Source organism: Microcaecilia unicolor, chromosome 8 (assembly GCF_901765095.1).
Source record: "Microcaecilia unicolor chromosome 8, aMicUni1.1, whole genome shotgun sequence".
In the NCBI taxonomy this organism is placed as follows: Eukaryota; Metazoa; Chordata; class Amphibia; order Gymnophiona; family Siphonopidae; genus Microcaecilia; species Microcaecilia unicolor.
Window position 1 is genome coordinate 181283132 of NC_044038.1, and position 17745 is coordinate 181300876.

The 17745-nt window shown below is 43.8% G+C and overlaps 1 protein-coding gene across 5 annotated transcripts in view; it reads right to left on the reverse strand.

Moving 5' to 3' along the window:
* Positions 1-17745, reverse strand: part of CSNK1A1 (casein kinase 1 alpha 1) — a 108455-nt gene that overhangs the window by 51807 nt on the left and 38903 nt on the right. For 4 of the 5 annotated variants that reach the window (XM_030212390.1, XM_030212393.1, XM_030212395.1 and 1 more), the window contains one exon: positions 11797-11880. The exons of the other annotated variant lie outside the window; for it this stretch is intronic. In XM_030212390.1, coding sequence (XP_030068250.1) covers positions 11797-11880 — 84 coding nt within the window. The remainder of the gene's footprint in view (positions 1-11796; positions 11881-17745) is intronic. 5 annotated transcript variants of the gene reach the window in all.

Sequence of the window (17745 nt, forward strand, 5' to 3'; positions counted from 1 at the left end):
AACTGCTGCTTTAAATGGTAAGACTCCTTCTGGGCAGTTTTGATGCTTAAATATGCTTGTTTCAAACATTCCTGAAGCTCAAAGGAGGAAGATCAGAAAATTATTCAGAAACCTCTCTAACAATTCATCCTCTAGACTCCCACCACCCCAAACCCACAAAATTACTACCATAAAAATAGATGTCCAATGAGAAGAATAAGGCCATATACATACTGTCTTCCAGGTTAAAAAGTTTTCCTCTAATACAGTTAGAGAAAAATATTCTTTAAAGCTTGACTCTTGGGCCCAGATGCACTAAACGTTTTTCATCGTTAAATGAGCCCTTAAGGAAGAATTTCCTATCCTTTCCATGCACTAAAGCCTATTTTTCGACGGCAGTAGCAGCTAACGAAACTGGAATGCAAATGAGAAACTACCATTGAAATGTAGACAATTCGGAATGCACTAACCATACCGACGATAGCAACGATTCACTTACCACCAGAAATTTAACGTCAGCTCAGACCTGAGCTGTCATCTCCCCATTGCCCCCTGCACGATGAAAAACCAAATTGCTGGCATGTTTTAAAAGAAAAGTGGCTCCCTGCTTCCCTGTGCCTAAAATAAAAAAGGAAACTAAATTAAAAAAGGATCGGGAGGGGGCAAAGGCGCTCATCAGCAGCGTCCTGTATGGACGGCCTGGCCTTGCCTTGCTTGCCCCCCCCCCCTCCGAAGTCCCCGCTGCTCCGTTTGTGAAATAAAAGCTTTTAAAAATGAAACCTTTGCAGTTGCTGGGCTCCCCCTCCCTTCCTGTGTCTCTCTTCTTTAGTTGGCAATGCTCCGCCTCCTGCACTCCTCCACCTCCGTGCCCCACCCCCCGATTTCGTCACCGCCGCTCCCCCCCCCCCCCACCTCCACCATAATGGCCGGTGCAGCGCCTCTCACCTATGTTTGAAGGCGCTGCACAGGATGGATCAGCTATTCTTTAGCTCTTCTGTCTCCTCCGATGTCTCTTTTTTCTTCCTGTGTCCGCCCTCCTCTGACGTCAGCTATCTACTTAGATAGGTGACGTCAGAGGAGGGCGGACCCAGGAAGAAAAAGGAGACATCGGAGGAAACAGAAGAGCTAAAGAATAGCTGATCCATCCTGTGCAGCGCCTTCAAACATAGGTGAGAGGCGCTGCACCGGCCATTATGGTGGAGGGGGGGGGGGTGGGGCACGGAGGTGGAGGAGTGCAGGAGGCGGAGCATTGCCGACTAAAGAAGAGACACACAGGAAGGGAGGGGGAGCCCAGCAACTGCAAAGGTTTCATTTTTAAAAGCTTTTATTTCAGAAACGGAGCAGCGGGAACCTCGGGGGGGGGGGGGGGGGGGGGGGGGCAAGGCAAGGCCGTCCATACAGGACGCTGCTGATGAGCACCTATGCCCCCTCCCGATCCTTTAATGTTTGTGGAGACATGCAGGGGAAAGTGGGGAGCCACGTGTTTGTGTTTTCTTTTTTTTCTTACGTTTCTGGCATGCGCAGAGCAGCCAGCATAACACTTGGCTGCTTTGCGCATGCTTTACGAGCCGATTACCGACGGGGATTAGTGCATCGTTCTTTCCAATACCGCACCAAACTTTTTGGGGCTGTGTTTTTGGAGCATGCTTCGTTATTTGAGATTCGGTAAAGGTTTTTACGTTTCTGATTTTTTTACGTTTGCTTGATGCATCTACCCCTTGATGTTTACATTTTAGAGAGAAAAAAGTTCTACCATATCCTGTGACGTACATGAAAACAACACTCTGGGATACTTCTAGTCACTATCAGCTGAAAAGTGTATAAACTGCACGCCTTATTTTCAGTTTGATAATCTCAGTAAATTACCTACAATTATCACAAATCAAACAGGAAGAAATCCACCCAGGTTCAGCTAAAGAAAGGTACACTATCAGAAACAAACATGATATAAACTCATCTTAAAGATGCACGTCTCAGCATCAACTTCTGGACTTACTTGCTTTAGCCAATGCAGCAGTCAAGGTTGTTAGATTAAAAAAAAAAAGCCACCACTGATCAGAATTCTTACAACCCAGTTTTCTTTTTTGGCCAGATTTTTACGACACTTCCAGCCTGCTCAGACAATGTTCTAATTTTACACACTTTTTCCCAAGTAGGGAAAAGTCAGGGCTGGAAAACTGCAGACATTTATGAACAGACATTTCCTAGAAATTTCACTCAGGGCTCCCTCTAGAAACCAGCTAAAGCCAGCAAAATCTGGTCACTAAGCACTGCATAGAACATTTTTTACTCCTCTTAGATACTACCGTACATATGCTGAATAAGTTGTCTAGATCACTCTGTCAAACTTAAGAATTTTATCCTCAAACCAGGCCAATGCCAAGGTTGCAGCCCCATTCTCAAACATGTAGTTTAGGCACGACTCCACACAGCTGGGGAGTTTGAGCCATGCTTGGTGATGCATTCACAATGAGGACTAAGAGAGAATACAGGCACCACATAGCTCAAGGTTAAAGGAACTGTGCAAGTTTGTGGAGAAATAGCCCAATGTTTAGTACAGCAGCCCGAGACCCTGGAGAACTGGGTTCGATTCCCACTGCAGCTCCTTGTGACTCTGGGCAAGACACTTAACACTCCAATGCCCCAGGTAGAAAATAAGTGCTTGTATATAATATGTAAACTGCTTTGTAACCACAAAGGCAGTTTATCAAATGCCATTCCCTTTCCCAGACAGAAGCAATAGGGGCTACAAGATAGTAGGTGGATGTTCGTAGGAAGGTTGCAGGGGAGTGGGGAGGGAGATTATTTTGAGAGAATGATCAGGGAAGAATGTTTTCTTTCACTAGGCCCTGTAGAAAAAGGTTCTAAGAAACCACTGAGTCAATCAAAACTGAACTTAATGCAGCATCATGTTACTGCCAAGTGCCACTAGACAGCAAATTTAAGTTTCCAAAGATTTATCTGTGGACTTGCTATTTTAAAATTCTTAAAAACAAAATGCAACTTTTCTATGAACCCTCAAATAGATTTTACTGAAAAAAAATTTAACCCAAAACAAGGTTTTGGCAATCTTACTGCAAACAGTTTTATGCATAATTCACCTTTTAATTCTGCCTCTGCAGTCAAAGGATAAAAAGCTTGCTTACTCATTCTCATGAATCAATCCATAAATGGAATGTCATTCCTGCAAAGCCTCGTGGTATACTTTTTACCTTTTTTTTTTTAAACAGAAGTAGAGCTATGAAGCAGGCTTCCGTATGCTCAAAATATACACCTCTCTCTATATAAAACGCACCTCCAACGTTCTAATGAAGCCGGAACTTCCGTAGTTGTGTAGATCGCTTTTGCCCATGAGTGTGTGCCCCGCCCTCGCGTTACAACGTGATGACATCGAGGGCAGATCACTCACACTCACCGTCGGAGGGAGAGAAGGAGGGAGGGTGGGGGGATTACCTTGCTAGCGCTCGATCGTCATGACGTCGAATCGCATTGCTCAGACGCATAACGGACCTATTCACCACCTGAACAACAACAATCACCGGCACAGAGAAGAGGAGAAATGTGGCTGTCATCAGCACAGGTATGCGACTGCGAAGGGGGAGGGTTTTCTGCGGGAAGGGGGAGGCGACACGGTTGTGTCACGGGGGTCAAGGGGTCAGTAACGCTGGGGGGGGGGTGGAAATTGGAGGGGGAGGAATCTGGAACTCGGTGGGAGGGGCGTGAGGGGGCCTTGAACTGGTAGGTAGGGGAGTCAGGGAGGGGGGGGGGGGGAATACCTTGCTAGCTCCCGTTTCATTGCCTACCGAAATGGGCCTTTTATACTAGTATTAACATATTTTACAACTAAGTGTAACCTGTTTACTAAAGTACAGCCCATAGGATAGACCTACTCAATTCTTGATGTGCTATTAAAATTGGACTAGTCACTCCTTCAGCCTCATGCTGAGTGTCAATATAACAAGTTATTAGGTTACAAAATGACCCTCTTAAATTCCAGAGTGTTCTGGTATATTGTTTATCAAAGAGAACTATGGAAACTGGCCCAACTGAAATCAGAAATCAAACTATGAAGGCTAAAGAGTCATTTTCAGGTCTGGGGAACACAAAAGAGATTGTGATGAATCCATTCTAAAAGAAAGGCAAGCATTTAAAGCAAATATAAAGGCCTTACAGAAGGATGCTACTCTGGGGAAAGGCCAGAAGTTAAAGACTTGAACCAATTCACAAACAGGCAAGACACCACAAAGGAGACCAAGCTGATGTCTCTGAAGTGAAGCAATTTTTGGGACGAGTACTGATTAGTGACCTTATGATCAGGGTATGTTAGTTTCCCCAATCACTGTAGTCCACCACTAAGTATTTAGGAGTCACTCTGGATTGGGAATTTGTTGTTTACAAGGTACTTGGTATACTGCTAAATGAGGGGAGCGGTTTACAATACAATCTAAAATTCAGAAAGGAAAAGGAAGTCCATAATTCCTAAAGGAAAGAAAACAGATGGAGAAAGAGAAAAGGAAAAAAAACAAAACAGGTCACTTCACAGATACTGTACCCAACACCTAATCCTTACGTCTGGTGGTAAAAAAAATACTTAAAAGCTTACTCATGTTTTTAGTACAGCTCAGAATCTGAGATAGGAAGGCTCCTTGCGTAAAACTTGAGGGGGGGGGGGGGGAGAACGACAAAAGAAATCAGTGGCATGTGGATTCAAACTGAGTGAAAAATAGATGGCATGCATAGATACTCATATGCTGAGTGAGAGGAGCAGACTGGATGAAATGAGGAAGAGAGCCACAGATGCTGATTTGATGAACATTTTTCTGCAAAAGTTTGAAATACTTTACACTTTTCTAGATTACTTTATGCTCGCTCATTTAGGATTATTGCATTACTTGCTCATTTATCACCTTTAATCTGTCCGAAATATTGGATGTAAAATTCTCATATGTCAACAGGTTTGATCTTGTAACTCCCTCTGTTTTTATCTGCCATCACTTGCTGCCCATCTTTTTAACTGTTTCAGTTTAAGATTATGACCCTTGCTCATGACATTTTGTATAGAGACATTTCATCTTATCTGTCTGCTTCTGTTGTCCCCCTGTGCACTCCCATAATTCTACGTTCTCTCAATGACTGCCCATTTGCATTTTTCCTCCATTCATTATGCTAGACTTCATAAAACCAGGCAGTTTTACTGCTCTACTTCTTCCCTCTGGCACGTCTAGCCTCCTTTCACTTGGAGCCTTCATACTTAAGTTTTGGATAGCTTTAAAGACCCACTAATCAGAGGCGTATCTGGCCTCCGGTGGTAGGGGGAGCCAGAGGGAGGGGGCACATTTTAGCCCTCCCCCCCCCGCCGACCCCCCCACCGCCACCAACGACTCTCTCTACCCCCCCTCCCGCCCTCCCCCGCTGCCGTTTCTTACTTTTGCGCCGAGGTCCGCTTCCTCCTGGGCCTTTAAAAATATTTCTTCAGCTGGCGGGGGACCCCAACCCCCGCCAGCCAACCTGAGGTGACGTCTTTCAAGTTCTTCGTCCGCCGTGGCTGACGTGCTGGAGTTGAGCGGCTGAATCCAGTTTGGAGTCTGACGTCGCACAACGTTCGAACGTCGCACGACGTCAGACTCCGAATTGGATTCAGCTGCTCAACTCCAGCACGTCAGCCACGGCGGACGAAGAACTTGAAAGACGTCACCTCAGGTTGGCTGGCGGGGGTTGGGGTCCCCCGCCAGCTGAAGAAATATTTTTAAAGGCGCAGGAGGAAGCGGACCTCGGCGCAAAAGTAAGAAACGGCAGCAGGGGAGGGCTGGCGGCGGGAGTGGGGCCAGGGCGAAATCTGTGAGGTCCCAGGCCCCTGTGGCCCCACGCAGATACGCCCCTGCCACTAATGTACGGAAGCCTTTGGTAATACAAATAGTAGCATAGTGTACTCAGGAGCACACTGATCCTACTATTGCTATTTAGAGATTAATCATTCGCTCTTGGATTTGAACAACTGGTTGACTAATTTTTAAAGGTAGATGTGTAGCTTTTTTAGGCTTTTCCTTTATCCTATTTAAATTGGTACTCCTTGGAATAAGAAGTATGGGTTTTGATAGGTAGAGAGAACGAAAAATGTCTTACCCAATAATTTTCTTTCCTTTAGTTGCAGCAGATAAACCCAGAACCTTGTAGATTGTGTCTACCAGCAGGTGGAGATAAGACAGCGCTGAACTGAGCTGTCTTATAGGACAGAATGCGCCTGGTCATGTCTCAAAGAAAACAATATTATTTCTCCTTTCCCACAGTGATAATCCAAGAACTGCCAACAAGCAAACTGAGCACAACAGTCCATCTGAAATGGAAAAATGCCACAACACAGCCCAACAGAAGAAAATTAACCAGGAGGAATCGCCAAAAAAAAACAAAAAATCCCAAAAAGCCTCTATGGGCTTCTGGATTCATCTGCTACGACTAAAGGAAAGAAAGTTATCAGGTTTGACAATTTTTTTGTTCCTTAGCATCTGCAGCAGATGAATCCAAAAAAATTTGTGGGATGTTGCAAAGCAGTCCTTAAGTAAGATGGGAACCTGAAGCACCGTAACTCCAAAGAATACATCAGACCAAGACTGGAGAAGGTATGCAAGGATGGCCATGTCGCCGCCCTACATATACCCTTCAAGAAGAACCAGGAAGTAGCGACTGCTCGGGAAAAGGCACCTGGCATCCAGACAGAAAGTGTGTACTCAAAAGTAATGCCACAGATGGGATAATCTGCTTGACCCACAGAACAAGCATGGCTTGAAAGTCACACTGTCTTTTGGAGGTCCCAAACAAATGAACCTACCAATGGAACTTATAGGTCATCTCCAAATAGTGCAGTAATACACAGCAAATGCCAAGGAAGAAACCAAAGGTGAAAAGAGAAGAAAGACAGAAACCACCCCCTTAATGGGAATATGTGCCCCAAGTCCCCTTCATGAGAAATCTGGATGATACCAACAAGACAAAGTCTGGAAATCCAAAACCCTGCATAAGCACGTACCAGGAGCTCCGATTAAAACAAAGCTGCTCCCAGATGATAGCACCAGGTATCTTAAAAACAAGGGAGAGCCTAACCTGACTGGACAGAATGTTTAGCCTCATCAAAGACCCCGAGTTTTGAGGCATCCAGAACTTTCACCAACTTTGCTAAGTACACACCAAAAAGCTTGCCTTTAAAAAGGGAGCTTACCCAGCTGCTGTCTGAAACTGCATCTGCCACCCACTGGCACACCCACAGCAAATGGCAGGCTGTGACCAAAGACATGTGCTTGGCTGACGCACCCATGTAAGACACAGACAGCCGCCGTGTTCAACATGCAGAACACTGCTGAATCAACATAGGAAGGTGGTGCTGAATCCACCAGTTAAGGCTAAGCTGGGCGTGGAGAATTCAAGAGAAATAGATGAACAGCTGATAAGGGACTGCTGGAGTGGGAGATGTGGAAATCTGGCCAAGGAAGAAAGCTCAAGATAGAGACCAGAACACTCAGAATTGGAACATAATCCCAGACCCCAGGTCCCGGGAGGACAACAGAATCTGACTTGGGTGTGAGGCTGTTGCTGATGAGCAACAGAAAGAAATCTCTCCCCTAAGCCCAAGCCTATGTCGAATATCACTCCCAGAAACTCCAAAGAATTGTGAGAGGAACCAAACAGCCCATCTTGAGGCATGGATAAACCTGCAATCTATCCCTGCAAAGGAAGGCTGCCACTACTACCATGACCTTCGGAAAATGGCCATGGAGATGGGGAGAGGCTGAATGGAATGGCAGGGCCATAAATGGGTAATGTCCTCCAAGGACTGCAAAATACAGAAACCATTGTAGGGAGGAAAAACAGGACTAGGAAAAAGTACACTTCCTTGAGATCTAGGGAGGCTAAAAACTCTCCCCCCGCTGGCCCTTAACTACAAAACGGCAATAATCCAATTGGTAAATGTTGAACCTGTGACACCCAGAAGACATTTTGAAGTTGAAAGCCAGTTAGAACGAATCTGCCTTCTTAAGAATAACCAAGGAAATGGAATAACTTCCCCATGCAACACTGAGGGACAGCATCTGTGTCTAAAGGAAGTGTTTACAAGGTGGCTTAAACTGCTGGACATCTGGGCTAGAGCCTGCATGGAGAGTCCAGGAAAAAAAAATCTGCAATGAAATGGAAGAACTCCAGCTTGCAACCACACAGTAGAATTGCCAAGAAGACTGATTGATACATAGGGTCCACTCGTCATGGAACCTGGAGAGATGCCCTGCTATAATGCAATCCAAGGAGTGAACACAGGCCTCCCCTTTGGGAGGAGTGGAAGACAGAGGAGACCTGGAGCTGAAGCAGAGTTTATTTCTGGTAGCATGAAAGGTGATGTCTTAGTTGAGTAGGGTATCCTGAAGTTAGATTTGCCTGGTCTGGAGCACCTAGCCTCAAAGCCAAGATGAGACAGAGGATTAAAAAGAAACTTGAGGCTAGCCCTCTGGTAATCTGAGACTTGGGAGTTCTCCAGGTCTTTTAACAAATTCCTCTAGATCTTCTCCAAACAAAGGTAACCTAACAGGCAGCTTGTTAACATGACAAGTCGTCACAGCAGCCGTCCAATGCCTAAGCCAGAGCCTGTTTGTACTAGGAGTGGCCTAGTGGTTAGGGTGGTGGACTTTGGTCCTGGGGAACTGAGGAACTGAGTTCGATTCCCGGCACAGGCAGCTCCTTGTGACTCTGGGCAAGTCACTTAACCCTCCATTGCCCACCGTATTGAGCCTGCCATGAGTGGGAAAGCGCGGGGTACAAATGTAAAAAAAATAAATAAATAAAATTCTTCACTACTGAAGGCAAGCTGCAGATAGACCTGAACAAGCAACCTCTAAGATATCTGCGTCCCCTCTCAGTGGGTTGCTGCAACCATGAACCCAGGCCTCTACATAGTAGCAGTTCTGTTATTATCATTAGATAGCTGATACAATGAAAAGGTGCAACAGAAGCATGTAGAGATACCATGACATACTGCTAGTGGTGCCACTGCTACTGTAGAGTTTTGACCAGCACCAGTGTGCAATAACCAGAGAGCAGAGCCTTTGTGGTAACCAAACCAGCTAACTTGTAACCCAACAGTGTACGGTAGCTACCCCAGCCCCTGGGAACCAATCTAGCTAACCTGTAACCCAATAGGGTAGGGTAGCTACCCCAGCCTGCAATGGGCCGCAAGCCAAGGCAAGCAATAAAGGAGAATGAAGTAAAATATGCCCCATTTGACACAGAGCCAAATCCCCCAAGTTGCTTAACATTATACATAAACCAGACTTGAACCTGTGGCCATCCAGTAAGCTATGCTGCTGCTCAAAGCTCTGAAAATACTGCCCAAGAGAAAAATTCTACCATGTAGACCCAGAGAGCTATGGGAATAGTGCATCAGCTTCAGAACAAGCAAGGATGGAAACAAGTCCCCCAGAACAGGGAGCTTGCCGCACTAAGCCGGAGCCGATACTAACTCCCTGGGAAAAAAGTGGCCAAAGCCAGAGACTTGGCACCAAGAAATGTCCATAAAAGGTGAAGGAAAAAAACTTCCAGAACCACTCACCCTCTCAAAGTATGCTCCAGAACCACTCATCGAAAGTGGGCATTGGCAAAGGCAGCCCGTAAATTCAACAGAAATCTGCATCGATCACAACAGGGACCCGTTTCACACAGGCTTTGTCGGGGGATCATGAATAATGCAGTACTGTGCAGTACTGTGTGGAGACTTGACTTAAGACTAAGTCTACACACAGCACTGCCTTATTCATGATCCCCCGACAAAGCCAATGTGAAACAAGTCTCTGTCAGGACCTATGCAGATAAGCGCTGTTGAATTTTAAATCTTTTGCATGAGATTTGCACATAAGCTATTTTGATAAAAATTGTTCAGTGGTGGAAATTTTTTTTTTAAACCACTGATTATATCTTAACCACTAAAGCAGTTATCAGAGCCTGAGAAAAAAAAATACTGGACATTATAACACTGCTAAGTGTCTGAGGTCTTTTCCCCATCGTGAATAAGCTTGTTCGATGTGCACAGCTCATTTCTATTAAACTGAATTGGCACTGATTTTGATACAAAAGACTGGTTTCCACAGTGGTTGTTTTTTTGGTTATGTTGTGGACTCTTTTGGGTTGATTTAAGTGTACAATTTAAGAGGGTGCACTATTACTGGCGACGACATTCAGTTCAAAATAACCCATCGCTAACATCAAATATAACTTTTATTTCCAAATCTTTGGATTGATCTGCGAGACGATATGGAACCTTTATTTCCAAGGCTCTACAAAACCACCACCACCTAAGACAACCTCAGAAGTTTGCCAAAATAAGTGACAGACTCTTAGCTGACAAACATGCTTAGGCTGTATTAGCAACAGAGTTAACAAAACATGTCAAGAACACTTCAAAAATTCACGCACTGACCAGTGTGTGTAAACATGGAATTTTTTTTTTTTACCTCAAGTGATGCAATAATTTGCTGAGTATGAACTACTCCCCATCATGACTTGCTTATTCTTGGAGATCATCAATGCAACACACCTGAATATTACATTAAACTTTTTTCAATCCAGAGTCTTACGTTCACTCAATGTGTAAATAGAGACATTGCTTACAGAAGCACTCAAGTATCCCATATCAAACAGAACACAATATACCGATTATCCTATATAATAAAAACCAACCTCAACATTCTGAAGCTGACTTTGTGGCTTCAGTGAAGCGTTTGAAGCTTCTGAAGCTCAGGCTCCATCTCTGTAAGCTCCGCCCTCGAGTACTTCCGGGTTTGTCACAAGCAGAAGTGACCAACCACATGAGGTTTATCGGCTTCAGAATGTTGGAGGTGCATTCTATTAAATAGGATTGGTCAGTTCCTTGAAGAACAGCCAGAGCTCAGAGTCCTGCACAGTAACACTCAGACACCAGAGGGAGAGGGGGGGGGCTGACACCAGAGAGGAGGAGGGAGGGGGGGCCTGACACCAGAGAGGGGGGGGGGGTATCTCTGTCACACACACACAGTCAATGTCTGTCTTTCTCTCTCTCACACACTGTGTCTCACATACACACTTGCACACACACACACTCACACACACTTGCACCCAGACTCACTCTCTCTCTCACACACACACTCGCACATACACACTCCGAGGAAAACCTTGCCAGCGCCTATTTCATGTGTGTCAGAAACGGGCCTTTTTTACTAACAGTTTTATAATTAATACTGATGCATAAGAAACAAATAATGTCTTGCTGTAACATTCACTATAGAAATCTGGTCCTATGAGATAACGGAAACAGAACTATACAAAATCATGATTCAAAATACTAAAACTGGGGAATGATGCTCTAGCCATGTTTCTAATCACAGCCTTGGAAGAGAGCGCCTTTTTAAAAAGTTGTAGTACATGTAGAACATACACCTCCAAACTAGACTAACTGAAGTTATGGTTTCCTCATTTGAGTTTCAGGTGAGTACACTTTTCACTACATCTGAAGTTTCCTTTTGGATAAAGCAAAGTATATGTAGAACATACACCTCCAAACGAGACTGTTTCCTCATTTGAGTTTCAGGTGAGTACGCTTTTCACTACATCTGAAGTTTCCTTTTGGATAAAGCAAAGCTGCATAAACATCTTTGTAATGTCACATGTTTGCCAAGTATGTCTGAATAATGCCAACATAAGAGGTGCTTGAGTATAGCCTATATTCTCACGCAAGGAAAAAAAAAAAAAAAAAAAAAAAAGCACACATGAAGTTGAGGTGGAGGCTAGAATAAGAGAGTTTCAGACCTGGTTTAATCCTGAGAAAGATGGGTCCTGAGAAGAACTAACAGTCATGCTTCTTTTCCTCTTCCCCACTGGAGATTCTAAACACTGAACAAACAATAGAGGGTGGCAGTGCATCAAACAGTATTGCTAACATTGCAACAATGGCCGGCGCAGACAGGCAACACCGAGGCATCAGACAGCAGGGTAGCCAAATGCCATCCTTCTTCCACCAAGCACTACATTTTAAAAATTAGCCAATAAGTTAAAAGTGGAAACTACAATTTTGACTACAGCATATTAAGCCACTCCCATGACACTGCCTCAAAACCAGGATAGCGATGGTAATGTTTGGCTATCAAAGCTTTATTTAAAGATAAACTGCTTATGGAAGCAAACTCTGGTAAAACCAGCTGCCCTCCTTCCCCCAAAAAGTAATTTTAGCTAAGAATTGACATCTTCAGTAAGGAAGAGGTAGAAGGCATTTAGTCACCTTAAAATGTATTTTTAAGCATGCAGGGCTTATTTCTAGCAGAATTTAAGATCAGCAGAGTCCATGCCTGAACATCAAATATAGTTTGGGACACAAATTTAAGACTACGGGAACAAGATTTCCATTACCAAAATCTTTCCAAATAAGGTGTTTTGAAGAATTATAGAAATGATAAAGTTACATAGCTGGAGTACATAATCTTGCGTTTTGGACACTTGGCTTATATCTGTTAGGTACACTTAACATTAATTGAATAAAAAACTAAATACCACAATTACCCAACTCATTAGATTTAGACTTAATCCACATACATATGAACTCAGTCAACAAGCCTTTCCAGTACCACATTTACAAGAGCACAGAACAGTTCCACAAAGACTTGGCCTGTGACTAATTTTGTGTGTTTGTAATATGCTTATAAAGTGCTCTTGTGATTGACATCAATCCATTCAAAAGGTAAAAAGATGCTGCAGCACGTAAGTGCAAGACTCTGCAAAACTGCAGAGGAAACAGCAAAGTAGAACCAAACCAAGGAAACCCAGAATCCATTCAAAAGGTAAAAAGGTGCTGCAGCACGTAAGTGCAAGACTCTGCAAAACTGGAGAGAAAACAGCAAAGCAGAACCAAACCAAGGAAACACAGATAACCTGTTAAAAATAGCCATTTAGACTTGTCTCAAAGTAGCAGGCCCCTACCAGAAAATTGAAGTACCTGCTTTAAGCAAAGCCCACAACAATACAAGAAAGTGAAGCTACTCACCTGTAGCAGGTGTTCTCAGAGAACAGCAAGATGCATATTCTGACCAATAGGTGATATCATCCAAGAACCCAGCATGAGAATCAGTTGCCAGTGACCATTCCAGAAGCCTTTTAGGGATCAGCTCACCATGCGTGCAAGTACCTTCCCACCCACTGTTGCTGTGTGGAACAAGATTAGTCTACTACTATAGCTAACAGAACACAATTCCACGGTCAGGAGGACAGGGCTGTCAGAATACACATCCCACTGTCCTCGGAGAATACCTGCTACAGGTGAGTACTTTGCTTTCTCCGAGGACAAGCAGGATGCAGCGATTCTGATGGGAATCCAGACCTACAATAGTTCTCAATTAAATAGCAAGTATAACAAATGGACCTAGGGGAATGAGGTGGATTCTAGACACCATACGCATTCTAAAGCACTATCTGACCAAACTGGCTGTCACGTTGAGAGTCCTGTTCTACACAACGGTGAACAGGTCCACACTGCAGCCCTGTTTATCTCCTCAATGGAGGCAGATATCAGATGGGCTACCAAGATAGCCATGGCTCTGAGCTGTAAAAAGACCCTTTAGAGTCAGCCCAGCATGTGCATAAGTAAAGGCGATACAATTTGCAAACCAACTGGAAAACAGCAAGTTAAACTAATAGCAGACCTCATCCTGTTGGGGTAAAAGAAAGAGAGGTGGGTGGACTTTAAGGCCTTTGGTGCACTCCAGCTAGAGGGCCAAGGCTCTTGCAATCCAAAGTGTGCAGTTTCACCTTGATGGGCATGGGACTTTGGGAAAATCGTTTGCAGAACTGATTAGGAAGATGAAATTCTGATAAATTATAATAAAACTTAGTTTGAAGTGCATCAGCTACTAAGGCTTAGAGCTCACTAACCCTGTGGGCTGAAGGAAATGCCACTCAACGGAAGCTTTCATCAGCTACGTAAAGACAATGTTAAGATCCTATGATACTGCAGGGGACCTGATGGGATATTTCAGTAAAAGGATGTCCCTCATGAAGCAAATATCTAAAAGCGGATCAGATATGCGATTTCTACCACTAAACCAAGAAGACTGACCCTATATACACAATGTTTCTTCCACCGTTTAAATCCAGACGCCTGAAGCAGGCTCAGTTAGTGCCAAAACCCAGCACAGTGTTGAGACTTCAATCTTAGAGAGCTGCACGGGGACGGGGTTCGCGGAAATCCCGCGGGGACGGAGGCAGTTCCTAAGGGGTTCCTGCGGGGATGGAAGCAGTTCTGTGGGGTTACCGCGGGGACGGAGGCAGTTCCTGCGGGGTTCCCGCGAGGATGGAAGCAGTTCTGCGGACTTCCCGTGGAAGTGTATGCTGCACCTGCACCAGCCTCTCATCTACCGAATACCAATTTCTTTGAGTGCTGTCTCCTCCTCCTCCTCTTCTCCCTTGCTTTAACAGCATAAATGTGGAAAGTCTTCCATTAAGGAGGTGGTAGAGTCACAAATGATGACGGAATTCAAAAAGGCATGGGATGAACACAGAGGATCTCTAATTAGAAAATGGAAGTTATATAAAAGTTAACCTTAAATGGCTGCATGTGTGTAGATGTGTCAAGTGACACTTAGATGGCGACTCTGGCTGTGATGAACTAGGGCTGATACCTGGCAGACTTGTATGGTCTGTCTCTCATACATGGCAATCTGGTGTAGGATGGGCTGGAAAGGGCTTAGACAGCATCTTCAGTGGCTGGAACATAAGGACAGTGCTGGACAGACTTTTACGGTCTGTGTCCCACAAATGAGAACATGAATAGGCTGGGGTGGGCTTCGATGGCAATTCCAGCAGTTGGAACATAAGGATGGGGCCAGATAGACTTCTGTGGTCTTTGTTCCAGAAACATGAAAGAAAGACCATAATCAAGTATATAATATCACACTCGATTTAACGATGAATTGATCATGAGTGACTATTGGGCAAAGTGGATGGACCGTTCAGGTCTATTTGCTGTCACTATGTTACTATTAATCCTCTTTGCTCCCAGACTAGTGCACAGACCTCAGCTCTCATACAGGCATGACAATCAGATGTCACCTGACCTACTGGCGTGTGCATGTGGCGACCTCTCAGCACACACTGCCAGTAAATCAGAGACAAATCTCACATGTGCGCACCAGAGTGTTCCAAGTTCCAACTTCCGTTCCTTCCTTGCCTACAGTGCTGTGGCTCAAATCCAGAGAGAGACTGAGGGAGCTGACTGGAATTTTCTTTTATGTACCATTACATTCTTACGGGGATGGGAGGGGATGGGTTAAAGTTTTACGGGGATGGGTGGGGATGGGTAAAATTTCTGTCCCCGTGCAACTCTCTATTCAATGTGTACCGCACGAATAAATTCTGTGTTTGACATATGGAGTGGAGGAGTGGCCTAGTGGTTAGAGCACCAGTCTTGCAATCCAGAGGTGGCCGGTTCAAATCCCGCTGCTGCTCCTTGTGATCTTGGGCAAGTCACTTAACTCTCCATTGCCTCAGGTACAGACAGATTGTGAGCCCTCCTGGGGCAGAGAAATATCCAGTGTACCTGAATGTTAACTCACCTTGAGCTACTACTGAAAAAGGTGTGATTAAAATCTAAATAAATATCCCCCTCGTGTTTTTGGACGTACCACTGGTTTACGCTGTTACTGAGGTGACACCATAATTTGAATATATTTTGTTTTATGACAAGGGAGAAATCTGAGATTGATGTGTTGCTTTTTAAATATGGGATAGGCAATTTTATTCTAAACTTGTAATTAAATATTTAGGCACGCTTTGTTCAGCTGTGAATTTTAGCGCTCGGTTCTTCACATACATGAACATTGTCCATCAGGTGTGTCACAACAAAAGGTTAAGAAGGGTTTCTTACTACTAGTAATTATACAGTGCGAAAAGAAGGTAGCTTATCTAAGGGAGGGTCCCAGATTGTGGGGTTCCTCAGGAGTCCCCACTCCATTATTCAATATGTTGCGCCAAACCCTGGGACTGGTGTTAGACAGGTTAAAGATACCATTTTATTTTATGATGATATCACTCTGCTTCTATATTTGTGACCTGGATTGGCCACTGTTGTAAACAGGATGCTGGGCTTGATGGACCTTTGGTCTTTCCCAGTATGGCAATACTTATGTACTATTGGTAAAGGGGGGATAAGTGACACCTTTTGGGAATTTGTGTACAGGTCATTGAGGACTGAATTTTAAATAGATTTAAACTAAATCCAGAAAAAAAAATAATTTATCTGGTTAGGTTTGATTCCTCCAAGTTCCCTTTGCATTTCTCTTAGTATAAATACTCATTTATTTTTGTTCTAGAATCTTGGGCGTGGAGATTCAAATCATATAAAATCTGTAACCATGAAATCATTCTGCACTTTAAAAAAATCTGAGAACAATTCGAAACTTTGATCCTGTTAAGTTCAGATTGTTAGTTTAGGCTTTAACTATCAAAGGTTAAATTATTCTAACACCATCTATAACGGCTGCTCAAAGGTAACTGAAAATGATTACAACTCGGTTCAGAATACAACAGCATGGTTAATGCTTTCGGTAGGTAAATTTACACCAGCCACTCCTTTGCTGGTTAGGCTGAACTGGCTACGGTTGAGGCCAGAGCCAGCTTTAAATTAAATCACAGTTGTGTTTAACATCATATATGGTGTTGCACTTGTATTTGAATGATCTTGTCAAATATACGAACAGTAGATCCAAAAGAAGTCCTCTCACAAATGATCTTGTACAGCTTTTGCATGGTAATTCGATTAGCAATAGAACTCATGACCACTTATTAAATTTCCCAGCAGTACTTTTAATAAAGTTTAAGAATTTGTTTAATTTTTCTCTCCAATATCTGGTTGCTTCATAATGTAATTTTTTACCTCTAGAATTGTGTATGCTTAGGAACTATCAGACATTTCATAAAGCTCTTAAAACAATTTTGTTCCACAAATATTTGGATTGGGAGTATCTATGATAATGATTTTTTTCATGATAGTATGTAATTCTTGAGGAAAGCAAATAGAATGTTGGGTATTATTAGGAAAGGTATAGAAAACAGGTGTGAGGATGTTATAATGCCGTTGTATCGCTCAGTGGTGCGACCGCACCTTGAGTACCGTGTCCAATTCTGGTCGCCGCATCTCAAGAAAGATATAGTGGAATTGGAAAAGGTGCAGCGAAGGGCGACAAAAATAACAGCGGGGATGGGACGACTTCCCTATAAAGAAAGACTAAGGAGGCTAGGGCTTTTCAGCTTGGAGAAGAGACAGCTGAGGGGAGATATAATAGAGGTATATAAAATAATGAGTGGAGTGGAACAGGTGGATGTGAAGCGTCTGTTCACGCTTTCCAAAAATAGTAGGACTAGGGGGCATGCGATGAAACTACAGTGTAGCACATTTAAAACAAATAGAAGAAAATTTTTCTTCACCCAATGCGCAATTAAACTCTGGAATTCGTTGCCAGAGAATGTGGTGAAGACGGTTAGCTTGGCAGAATTTAAAAAGGGTTTGGACAGTTTCCTAAAGGGACAATGCATAGACCGCTACTAAAATGGACATGGAAAAATCCACAATTTCGGGAACAACACGTATAGAATGTTTGTACGTTTGGGAAGCTGCCAGGTGCCCTTGACCTGGATTGGCTGCTGTCGGGGGACAGGATGCTGGGCTTGATGGGCCTTTTCCCAGTATGGCATTACTTATGTACTTATGAACCA